General features: G+C 42.1%; 1 protein-coding gene across 1 annotated transcript; it reads left to right on the forward strand.

The window, feature by feature from the left end:
• Positions 1-275: 275 nt before the first annotated feature.
• On the forward strand, positions 276-11756 carry slc4a1b (solute carrier family 4 member 1b (Diego blood group)). The gene is made up of 18 exons (XM_047610137.1): positions 276-392; positions 2712-2758; positions 3603-3783; positions 3887-4022; positions 4436-4508; positions 4994-5036; positions 5113-5291; positions 6900-7110; positions 7193-7396; positions 7483-7631; positions 7708-7902; positions 7989-8237; positions 8352-8441; positions 8827-8993; positions 9076-9317; positions 9395-9564; positions 10691-10864; positions 10966-11756. The coding sequence occupies exons 3-18, from the start codon at positions 3627-3629 to the stop codon at positions 11044-11046; spliced, it is 2520 nt and encodes an 839-aa protein (XP_047466093.1). The 5' UTR covers positions 276-392; positions 2712-2758; positions 3603-3626; the 3' UTR covers positions 11047-11756.
• Positions 11757-12300: the final 544 nt, after the last annotated feature.

The raw sequence follows: 12300 nt of genomic DNA on the forward strand, positions 1-12300 counted from the left end.
CCGCGCCTCCTCCGGTGAGTTTGAAGGTGAGCGGGCGGCGTAATCCGAGCCTCTGTTGTGCGCAAAACACTCGACGTGATAAGATGCAGGTCGCATAATGACACAGTGCGACGGGGTTTTCTCGCATACCGGAGCCGCTGTGTTCACTGCAAATATTTTGGGTGAGACCAGAACATGTTTGACACGAGAGAAACGAGCGTGCGCGTCGCTCACCTACCTGTGTGTGGGTGCGCGCGCGCCGCGGCCCCGCCCACCGGCAGGTGCCGCGCACCCACACACGCACACACATAACGCAGAGGCAGATTTAAAGAGGCGCTGTTTATAAAGTCACGCTCTTCTGCCATCCTGGGGTCACTTGTCACTGCTGTCGGCTCGGCGAGCGCCTGCAGGAGGTAAGCGTCACCGTTTCTGCTACAGGTGTGAACGGTATTTGTGCCATAATAGAATTAAAGCTGTAACTTTGTGGCATGAATAATATGGGAACGGAGCTCTTCTAGGAAACTGCACACTTGCTGTTATTGTCTGGGAGCGTGCGCCGCAGTGGGACAGGCGTTTAGGAGCCTGCTGCAGGACTTTCTGGTTTGGTTTAATAATACCCAGGATGCATTTTTTTGTGTGATGTGGGACCCCAGAGGAGGAGGTTTGAACTGACAGTAGGAGATGCTTCAGGAGTACGTGGAGGAGACACATTTATTCTGCAGGTGTATGTGAGTGTGCGGCTTGAGTTTTTATTTTCCATAAAAAAAAAAAAAAATAAATAACTAAAAAAAAAAAATGCGTGCAGAAGAAGTTAAAATGCACCTTTTTAATTGTACGTTTCTGGAGTAAATTAAATTCTCCTTTGAAAAATGTGATGAAAAATATGAGGTCAGCTCCTCCTGAAACCATTTAATCAGCAGATATTTCCACTATTTCTCTACAGTTCATAGAGCAAACATTGTTCGTTTATATATTTATCTGTGACAGGTCTGTATATTTAGACTAAAAGGTTTAAAACATTGTTGCAGATCAGTTCCCAGCAAATTACAGTTATTAAATTAAAATAAAACAATCTCACCACGTGGACAAATGACAACTTTCCACCTTTTTATAATCAGAATATTATCTCATCTTATATTTCTGTGCATGCATATACGTGTTTGAGGAATAATAATAATAATAATAAATATATAGTTTTATTTTAATGCAACTTGAGATAATTCATGGAACCTGCTAATATATGTGTGCAAACACGTGCACCTGCAGTCATTTATTCTCCTGTGCATTCAAAACGTACAAATGTGCACTTTAACCTGTGCACATATTTATGCACAAATGTAAAATATGCAACATTGCATTAAATGTGCACATATCTGCTGCAGCCTGACGCTAATTCCACCAGTGACAGCAGAAAAGTTAAAGTCTCACCAAACCCGGGGCTGTATTCTGTATTTTGTCATCAAACAGGAGCAGAGTCCCCACAAAATGAACACGTCCAGAGATTTATGTCCCCCCACATGAGTAAAACATGTAAACACACACAGACTGGAGACGGCGTCTCGTCGGACTAATCTGAATCTTCCACCCCTCTGTCTCAGCTGTGTTTTGGAAATAAATCATCGTGTTGTGACAGAAAACTTGAGCGACAGAGTCAATTCCAATCTGAGATCAAACGGTTACTGTGGAGATGCTCTACCCACTGGAACCACCGCGCACCATTTACTGCCCCCCCCCCCCACCCCCCCCTAAGGCCACATTCTTAGGAAATGCAACATCATTTTATTGTAAATGAGTCCCTGAAACCACACGTAGACCGAGACAAGGACATTAAAGACTGGATGGTCTGAAATGTCTTTAATGTAAATAAAAGTTTGGCCGCGGCTTCTTCAGTGTGAGGCTTTTATCCCGAGTATTTTACGTCTCTTAAAGATTTTTAAAGTGTTTTTACATGTTTTTATCTCGTCCTGTCTTGACTGGTGTAATGTCCTCTATCCTGGGATCTGGTGCAGGACGCTGCAGCTCGTCTTTTAACTCTGTTTAACTTTTTAACCATTTGCATATATTTCACTGAACGACCTCGATTTGATCTTTTATCTAATTTGAATTCATTTTGCTCTTTTTATTGTGTTTTATTTCACAGTTCTTTTTATTGTTTTATTTTCTAAAACTGCAAATTTGTGCATAAAACAAAACCACACGTATGAACCTGAGAACAGAGAAGAACAAAAGCAAACAAAAAACACATAAAAAGAAAAATTTTACTAATTAATTCCTCCAAGAAGAACTGACTCTGACCTCAAACGCTGAGATTGTTCCATTAATAGAAGAATTCACCACTTGACATAAATAAATAAATAAATCTTATAATCTGAATGAATATTATTAACCACACAGAGGCAGCACGTAGAGGGGTTTGTCAGAACAAAGTGTGGTGAGTTTGCTTTCAGCATCCTGTAGAGAATCTAATTTTTACAAGTTTCAGGTTTTATCGACCGTTTTAATCCAGTATTTTTATTTTATTTGATCTCTTCCTCTTCTCTGTCTGTGTGTTTATATATTTCATACATCATTACATTCCTTTATCAGTCTCTTTAAAAACACATTTGTTGTTATTAATTGTGAAATAAATTGACATTAGTTTAAATGTTTAGAGCAAGCCGTGCAGAAACCTACGCATTTATTGAAATCTTTATTATTATTTGTTTTAATCGTGTTCGTTGTGTGTGTTTCAGCTGCCTGGAACATTAACACCAACGCTAACCCCACTGCAGAGTGTCAGGTAAGACACACACACACACACACGCACACACACAACTCGTCCTCATTCCACGCACACGTCAAGTATTGACAGTCCAAACATGTCCGGGATGAGCCATCCTGTCCACACCGGAAACCCAGCGGAGACACTGGACCCATCTGATCGCTGTTTACCGTGTAGACACAAAGTTTCAGCTGGACATCTCCCTCCCACATGAGGGCGACAGGGCGACGAGTCATGATCCATGTCCACTTCAGAAGATTCTTTAAAGGAAACCAGCTCAAGGTGTTTCAGTGATCCACACTTTCCATCCAGAGAAGTCACTTTTTATTTACTGTTTATTGTGTCACGGACCTGACCAAGAATGTCAGCGTGTGTACGGCAACACAATGACGGGACTGGACGGCAACACAATGACGGGACTGACTCCTGAGTGTCTGCACAGTCTGGATCTGCACATTCTCAATATGTTCTCAACTCAATGAGCATTAAAATAGTAACGACAGAATGAGAACTTGTAAAACAGACAGACAAACTACAAACTACAGACTATAAACTACAGACAGACTCTCCCTTAAACCGTTAATATCTTTCTACTTGTCCTGTGAAAACAAATCCACTTCGTCATTAACGACTGGAAACAGAATTCACAGGCAACAACTAAATGACACTTTAAATCTAGACATGAAGTTTTAAACTGAGGGACGTCCCCTCAGACTCAGAGGCAGGACAGTGACGTAGACCGGCCACTGGAACCACAGACCGGAGCTGGTGGGCGGTGCAGCTCTATCCATCCATCCATCCGTCCGTTTACAGCGCGCAGGCGTCCTCCGTCTCAGCCGGTGTCCTCCGTCTCTGTCCTCAGAGGAAGGTGGTGCTGAAGGAGCCGATGAAGGACCAGAAGCAGGAGGCCTACTGGCAGGAGACGGGCCGATGGGGGAGCTACGAGGAGAGCCTCGACCCCCAGGCCGGGGTGTGGGGAGCCTCACCGATCTCCTACCTCACCTTCAAGAGCCTCGTCCAGCTCAGACGCACCATGAACACAGGTCGGTCTCAAGGCTTATTTATTTGTTTGTTAAAAGATTTTCAGGTATAATTATAAAATAATCGTCTTTGTGGCCCGTTTCCTTCCACGTTTCCTCGGAGAAGGCGTGACCATCCTGGGCTCTGAGGAGCAGACTCTGGCCGGCGCGTTGGAGAAGATGGTCAGCGAGATGGTGAACAAGAAGGAGGTCCGGCCGGGAGACCGTGAGGAGGTGTTGAAGTCTCTGCTGCGGAGCCACAGGTCAGGGAACCTACGTTTATGCTATTACCCAAATAATCTGATGGAGAGGAGAAGATCTCAGACAACGTAGCCACTGTGTTATTATTATCCACCACGTCTCTGACCCACAAACCTCAGCTCCACCAGGCAACGGGTAGTTACCTGAGTCCTGGACAGGTCACCCCACATCACACACCTACATGTAATATGGACACATATACTAGAGCAATAATGTGGCTCATATAGTAAATATATTAGCTTAGCATAAACACAATCAATAAAAATCAATAATGATAAAAATGTTCTAGTTTGTAGTCTAACATTTTTTATTTATCATACTAACAGGGATAAGCTGAAATTCTCTTCAAATTTTTCCTTAAATACCAAACTATTCCTTAAAATAAGGTCCTGAACACATTTTTTTTTGCCTGCAGCCAATCACCTGACCCAGAGAGCCAAGCCCTGACCGACGGGACGGACCTTCAGAGGTTTTCAGTCAAGGAACGAGTGAGTTGTCCCTTAAACATTGATAACAATGACAGTGATGACAACATGACGGCGAAGGTTGCAGCTGTCGCCCTCCACAGAATTCTTCGCAGACCTTGTTCTGACCCATCACTTTAAAAATAAAAAATAAAAGTTTTATTTTTGGATTAGTTCAGAGGATCTTGTTCAGGTCGAGGGACTGGAAATCAGAACATCAAACATGATGCATTAGTAGCTGCAACACTCAGATGGAATTTCTTCTACTAATTAGTGAAAAAAATATTTGAAATAAAGATTATTAATTGCAGCCATAAACTACTGCTATATAAACAACCTGAACTTATTAACTATGCATGCACTTACAGCTTGTTGCTGCTGTTAGTGTTTCTGGTTATATGATAAACTTCATTTTGTTGCTCTGCACCTGTAACATGTATAAAGTTTAATCTAACTTTAATAAACAGAAACATGACATGTTAACATGTGTTCATTCTTTGCTCCATTAGAGAGATGAATCTGACCGTGTTGAGGCCTCCATGGTTTTAGTAGGTGAGTCCCTCTTTCAATGCGACATGTGGCGTATACGTATATGTAGGTGATTCCTGAAGACTCTGATCGTACCCAGGAGTCTTGGACTTTCTGGAGAGGCCCACGATCGCGTTCCTGCGTCTGAAGGAAGCGGCGGCCCTGGACCCGGCCGTGGAGGTCCCCGTTCGCTTCGTCTTTGTTCTGGTTGGCCCGAGCAAGACGGACATGGACTACCACGAGACTGGCCGGGCTATGGCAGCGCTGATGGCCGACAAAGTAAGCCGACTGTAAAGTCTTTGCCCTTTACTCTCTTACACGAGCCAAGATGTGCAGACGTCAATAAGCTTAAAAAAAGAAAGAGAGTCTCAAGTTTCAGTTTACAGTCAAACAATTAACATACCCTGGTACAACGATTCAAGGTGTTTATTATCAGGTGCATGGGTTATGCCATGCAATTAAATTCTTACCTTGTAACTTTCCTATAACCTGCAGATAAAAATTGGAAAAAAATGGATGTAAAAGTGTGTCTTTATATGTGCATCATGCGAAAATAAAGTGAAAGCAATACAACAATTTGAGTTTATAGTGAGTTAACTTATTTATCATTCCATTCTGTGCAGTAATGTAGTTCTCATTACTGCTCTTAAAAGGAGTACTCCTACTAGAGTCATGATATTCAACCTCTACCACTTCCACACTTTAAGTTGGTTGTACTTTTTTTTCCTGTCAAACTGTAACTAATTAATTACTTAAGCCTGGTGCAGCAACTGTAAATATTTCTGTACATTTAATATATTTATTCTTATATGTTCTGTTTTTATTATTCTACCTGCACAGTTAAGGTTCAGAAACATGGAGGCATGTGGTGAGGTGGGGTGAGGTGGGGGTGGGGGGCGAGTCTGGGAGGAGTCGCAGCATTGAAGGGAGGGGGTAGAGGACGGTGGAGGACGGTGGACGACGCCGTTGTCGAGCTCCTGCTGGAGCCTAGTGTCTGCTCCTTCCTTTCTCTTTTTAGGAGAGAGAGGATCCGACATCTGCTTCTTTATTTATGTATTTAATCAACCCCATAAACGTCGAGTGTAGCATGTTTGCTACATGAGGCTGAGTCTTCATACTTTATATTATCAAATATGATGCAGGAGTCTCAGTCAGTTACCGATAATTTAATTGAACAGAATTTTAGAATAATAAAAAGGAAATTTAAAATATAGACTGATTATTAGGTTTACTTCCTTGTTTACTTCCAGGTTTACTTCATTACTTCCTTGTTTTCTTGCCGGTTTACTTCCTTCTTTACTTCCTAACTTCCTCCTTTGCTTCCTTGTTTACTTCTGGTTTACTTCCTTGTTTACTTCCAGGTTTACCACTTTGTTTTCTTGCGGGTTTACTTCCCCCTTTACTTCAAGCTTTCTTCCTCCTTTTCTTCCTTCTTTATTTCCAGGTTTACGTCTTTACTTCCTTGTTTACTTCTTCCTTTACTTTCCTTACTTCCACGTGTACTTCCTTACTTCCGTGTTTACTTCTGGGTTTTCTTCCTTACTTATATAAGTACACAGTGCCTGAAAAGGTCAAGGCTGAAGTCTTAGCTTATTGTGCCTTCTTACTATAATACAGTTTTGTCAACTACTTTTCATAAGAAAGGAACAAAAATTGATGAAAACAACCAGAAACTTGCTCACAAAGGTTCCAAGACAGTTCATGAATACCACTTTGTTTATTATTATACACCTTTTACTGTTGTGCATCTTTGTTTTGTGTTTTTTTTTTAACATGTAAATCCTTCTTAGCTGATATTTACTTAAACTGACCTGAAACATCTTTTGGAAATTCATTAACTTAAAGAAATAGTGATGAGATTCTGAACTGATGCCCCCTCTGCCCCAGGTATTCAATCAGGCAGCGTTTCAAGCGAAGACTGCCCGGGAGCTGACGGACGCCGTGGCCGACTTCATGGACTGCAGCATCGTCATTCCTCCCACCGAGATCCAGAACGAATCGATGCTCAGCAACATCATGAGCTTCCAGAAGAAACTACTGCAGGACAGGATGCAGTCCTCTGACCCTGCCGACCGCCTGGACTCCAAACCTCGGAGGGGTGAGAATCACATGCAACAAAACAAATAAAAAAAAAAGCAATTTCAGTCAGACAAAAATACAATTATATAATCTCCATCTAGTCTCAATCTCCACCGGACCTCCTCCTGATGACCCCCTCTCACGCACCGGTCGACCTTTCGGTGGGATGATTCGAGACATAAAGAGACGCTACCAGTTCTACAAGAGCGACATCACCGACGCCCTCAACGCCCAGGTGGTCGCCGCCATCATCTTCATCTACTTTGCTGCTCTGTCTCCTGCCATCACTTTTGGAGGACTCCTAGGTCTGTGCGGCTGTGTCTGTTTTTTACATTTTGCACACATGAAAAAAACTCAACAGGTTCTCTGAATGTCTTTTAAATCTTTGCAGCTGATAAGGTGGAAAACATGATGGGCGTCCCAGAGCTCCTCATTTCCACCAGCATTCAGGGGATCATCTTCTGCTTCGTTGCTGCCCAGCCCGTCCTGGTCATCGGTTTCTCTGGACCTTTGTTGGTGTTCGAGGAGGCCTTCTTCGCTGTGAGTTAAAGAGAAACGTTTTTGTTTTCGTTTAGAGATCATCACATTCAACTCATCCCCACTTCCCTTCATCTAGTTCTGCAAGTCCCAAGACATTGAGTACATTGTAGGGAGAGTGTGGGTCGGAGTGTGGCTGGTCATCATTGTCGTGATCATTGTGGCCTGCGAGGGAAGCTTCTTGGTTCGCTTCATCTCACGCTTCACCCAGGAAATCTTCTCCATCCTCATTTCCCTCATCTTCATCTATGAAACCTTCGCCAAGCTGGGGAGGGTAAACCACCTCCGTCCATTTCCATTTGTTGAAATGAAATCTGATTCTTATCCGAGATACACGATGAGTCTTTATGTTCTCTTTAGACCTTCAAGACACATCCGCTTATTCTAAATTATGATCACCTAAATGCAACAGTGGAAAATCCCTGGAACCCACGAGTGATAGAGACCATCGACTATGACAACGCCACCGGCAACGCGACTGTTAACATCACCACTATTAAGCCGCCGTACCCCAACACAGCTCTGCTCTCCATGTGCCTCATGCTGGGCTGCTTCTTCATTGCTTTCTTTTTGCGTCAGTTTAAGAACGGGACATTTCTTCCCGGAAAGGTGAGTTTCGTGTTTCTCAGTCCATTTAACATCAATATACTCAGTTTAAATTCCTATTATTAATTGAACCGGGTTGTTTTTGTTATTATTTCTGTCTATATCTGTGCTCACTAGGTCAGACGCCTGCTTGGTGACTTCGGCGTACCTATTGCCATTTTCCTCATGGTTGTGGTGGACTACAACATCGAAGATACCTACACTCAGGTTGGCCTGTGACTCTGAGTTCACAGTTGGATTTTTTTAGTTGGACACTTTGTTCCTTATCACTTCCTTGAACGTGATTGGCCATTTTTGACTACTTTTGGGTTTACCTTTATATTTCATTTTAAAAGGTCTTCACCTTATTCCTTGATTGGTTTCTGGTCTAGGTGGGTGCTACATGTTTAAGCAACATCCATATGAATGAATGCCAGGTCCAAACGCTTCTTAGTCTGAAATCCTACATGCATTGTTGCACAATTTATCAAACGTTCTGAAGCACAATTAGATCTATTTCCACATTGTTTAAAGATACAAGAGCTTGCGTCAGCATAAGGTCGAATTGGTCTTGGTCCATTTACAAGTTCAGTAAATATCATTTTCTCAACAGAAACTGGTTGTACCCAAAGGTCTCATGGTGTCCAACCCGTCCAAAAGAGGCTGGCTCATCAACCCCTTCGGAGAGCACCAGCCTTTCCCAGTGTGGTTGATGTTTGCGTGCTGCGTCCCGGCCATGCTCGTCTTCATTCTCATCTTCCTGGAGTCTCAGATCACAACGTGAGTCACTTACCGCACTCTCATCCCAGGAAACATCACCTTCACTTCAACAGATAAAGCTGAATTTAATATCTTTGACCAGTTTGATTGTGAGCAAACCTGAGAGGAAGATGGTCAAGGGCTCCGGGTTCCACTTCGACTTGCTGGTTTTGGTCGGCATGGGAGGGCTCAGTGCGATATTTGGCGTGCCATGGCTCAGCGCTGCCACGGTGCGATCTGTCACCCACGCCAACGCACTCACCGTCATGAGCAAGGGCCCAAAACCGGTGATAGAGAAAGTGATCGAGCAGAGAATCAGTGGCATTGTGGTGGCCTTGCTTGTCGGTAGGTGCTAGATTTTGAATTTGCACGTAAAGCTGATTAATGCGGTTTTTCACCTGAATGTCTGTTTGTGCCGAAAGGTCTGTCTATTCTGATGGAGCCGATCCTGAAGATGATTCCCATGTCGGCTTTGTTCGGGATCTTCCTTTACATGGGAGTCACGTCGCTAAATGGAATCCAGCTGTGGGATCGTATTCTGCTTCTATTCATTCCCAAGAAATACCACCCTGATGAACCATATGCCACTAGAGTAAGAGTCGCATGTGATATCTTTAGAGCGTTTTCATCGTTTTCATGGCCGCCAGGTTGGAGGCACTTGGCATGCAAAGTGCACAGACTGAAGTTGATTGTGGGAAATGGTGAATTACTGCCATGTTTTTGGCTGTACCAATCAGGCAGACTGTGAAAAACATTTGGAATTTTATAGACGTAGAAGTTATCAGAGGAAAAGAGGCGTGCATGGAAAGTTTGGACAACATCCAAATTTGTTCGGCCCATTTTTTGTCAGATAATGAAATGTTGATGCAGTGGCTCTTAACTAATTTTCTAATGTAATGATAATAATGTAATTCATATCAAGCTACAGCATGTGGCATTACTTGCCCTTTGTTTGCCTTTCTTGTCCAACATGGCGACTTCTGGATTGATGACGCCTCCTGAAAACCATTTATTGTTTCACTTGATGCTAAGTTTTGACCATCAGCTCAAATGTGTTGGCGAGACCTAAAAGCCCAGAACTTGTATCAGCATTCAGACAATGTCAGGACCAACTTTAGCTTCAGTCATTAAGTCATTTCACACAAACATGCAAACTTTATGGTGGTGCAAGAGGAAGAACAGTTCTATTCAATTTGACTTATGCAGCATTAATAATAATTCAGATTGTCTCAAGACTATTTCAAGAACCCAGAGCCAGAAACCCCCTGAGAAAGCACTAAGTAAGTGATGGTTGTAAGAAAAACACCCTTTTAACAACAAGTAAAGTTGAGCAGGACCTTAAGAGAGGACACGCAGCTAATAACAAGCTAAACGATACTTGCACACGATGCATGAGTAGTAAGAGAGAAGAAATTAGAGGACGCTGCTCTTCTCTTAGCTGCCTTCAACTGGTGCAAAAAATAATAAAATAACTCGCACTAAGAAATGAGAGCGCACCATTGAACTTGACATTTAGCTGAGATGCTAACTGTTAGTGAGTGTGGCAGGGCTTTGACTAACAGGGCTAGGCTAACACAATAACAACACCAACATGCTAGCGACAGTTCTTCCTGTACAGCTGAGCTGGGATTTACATTATATAAATAGTGAGTTCTGTTTCAGCAATGCAAGAACATGCATATAAGGGCCTTTCTAATTTGTATATATCTGGAACGCAGGTGAGCACAGGACGAATGCACTTGTTCACAGCCATCCAGGTTGTGTGTCTGGCAGTTCTGTGGATCGTCAAGTCCAGTCCGGTGTCCCTCGCTCTGCCCTTCATCCTCATCCTCACCATTCCTCTACGGATGTTTATGACCGGACGTCTCTTCACCGAAATGGAGATGAAATGCGTAAGTGGCGCCAGTGAGCGTGGAAATACAATATGCATGATAACGTGTCTGCAGTAAGTAGTATTCACTGTTATTTTTCTTGTTCTGTGCTTGTTTTTTAGTTGGATGCTGATGATGCCAAGGTGACGTTTGAGGAGGAGCCTGGTCAGGACGTATACTGTGAATCTCAGATGCCGCTGTAGACGTCTCACATGACAGCTGCCGGCATTTTTAAGTTATTTATTTTATATGTGGCTCAGATTCGTGCCATTTTAAATTACCTATGAGCACAAACATGTTTAAGTGTTTTCGTTTTCATTAAAACCTCAAATGTGGATTATTTGAATACCATTAATATCTTAAATGCTCAAACATTCCTGAAGAATTTATAGTATTTAAATGTTTCTCAGGTAAGTCTGTTGCAGTGCTGAAGCAAAGAAATATTCCCAATTGTTGTTTTTGTTTTGTTTGTTTTTATTTTTTTTGTTTTTTTTTAGAAGAAAGAAAGACCCAAAAATGCAAGTGCTTTGCAAATCTTAAAGAAAAGGCACTAATATGTAAAATAAAATATATATGCAAGCTCTGAACATTGAGTGGAAAATAGTATCAATTAAAATCCTAAATTGAATAAATATGTGCAGCTGAAGTCACTGAGCCTCTTGCTGCAAGTAAAAGCCGACTCCGGATGAAGTAATATGTGATTTCTAAGGCACAGATGAAGGAAATGTGCAGGTTTTTTTTTTTTTTTTTAGCAAACGTGATCAAAGTGGTAACACTGGAGAGCCAATGGACAACGCCACTATGTAGCAATGCAAGGAGAGACAAAATGCTGTAGTCGACATTTTAGTGTGTGCTGTGTTACTGTCATCTTGTCATCTCTATGAATAATAAAACAAAACTACCTTCTAACACACTGAGTTTCCTGTCAAAAATGAATGAGGGATTCACTTCTCACTTCATATCTGTACGAATGGGCAGTTTGTAAAGGAGGGGTCAAATTAAATGACTGTTAATGCACCATATTTTCAATTTAAAATCACATTCTAATGCAGAAAGTTGGACAAAAGACTGGTTAGTCCATTGGGCTTAACGTTGTACAGGGTCAGTGAGTATTTATAGCTCTACAGGCGTTATATTCTCACTAAAGTGAACCATGTCTATTGCAGAAGTTCTCTGATTACTCTGTGATGTCAGGGTACATCAGAGATGGGCAGCAGGTGGAGCAGAGGCACCTGGTGGAGGAACCAGGCCCAGAAAGATCTTTGATTATTTATTAAATCATTTGAGATTAAGTAATTCGGTAATTCAGACTGTATTCTACTGGTAATAGTAAATGGTAAGTGTTCTTGTTTTTACAGTCGCCCCTATTGTCTCCCACAAGCACCAAATCAACATCAAAGTCAAGAAATCAACTAATATTGCAGATATGTTCGTACTTATTATAATGTATAATTAAA

The sequence above is a fragment of the Mugil cephalus genome, chromosome 16 (genome assembly GCF_022458985.1).
Source record: "Mugil cephalus isolate CIBA_MC_2020 chromosome 16, CIBA_Mcephalus_1.1, whole genome shotgun sequence".
NCBI classification, from domain to species: Eukaryota; Metazoa; Chordata; class Actinopteri; order Mugiliformes; family Mugilidae; genus Mugil; species Mugil cephalus.

What these genes read in the sequence shown, in the direction of transcription:
- slc4a1b (XM_047610137.1), top strand. Translation starts at nt 3,627, where the DNA reads ATGAAGGACCAGAAGCAGGAGGCCTACTGGCAGGAGACGGGCCGATGG. An exon ending in CAGACGCACCATGAACACAG is followed by an intron (nt 3,784 to 3,886) that starts GTCGGTCTCAAG and finishes TCCTCGGAGAAG; the next exon opens with GCGTGACCATCCTGGGCTCT. An exon ending in TGTGGTGGCCTTGCTTGTCG is followed by an intron (nt 9,318 to 9,394) that starts GTAGGTGCTAGA and finishes TTGTGCCGAAAG; the next exon opens with GTCTGTCTATTCTGATGGAG.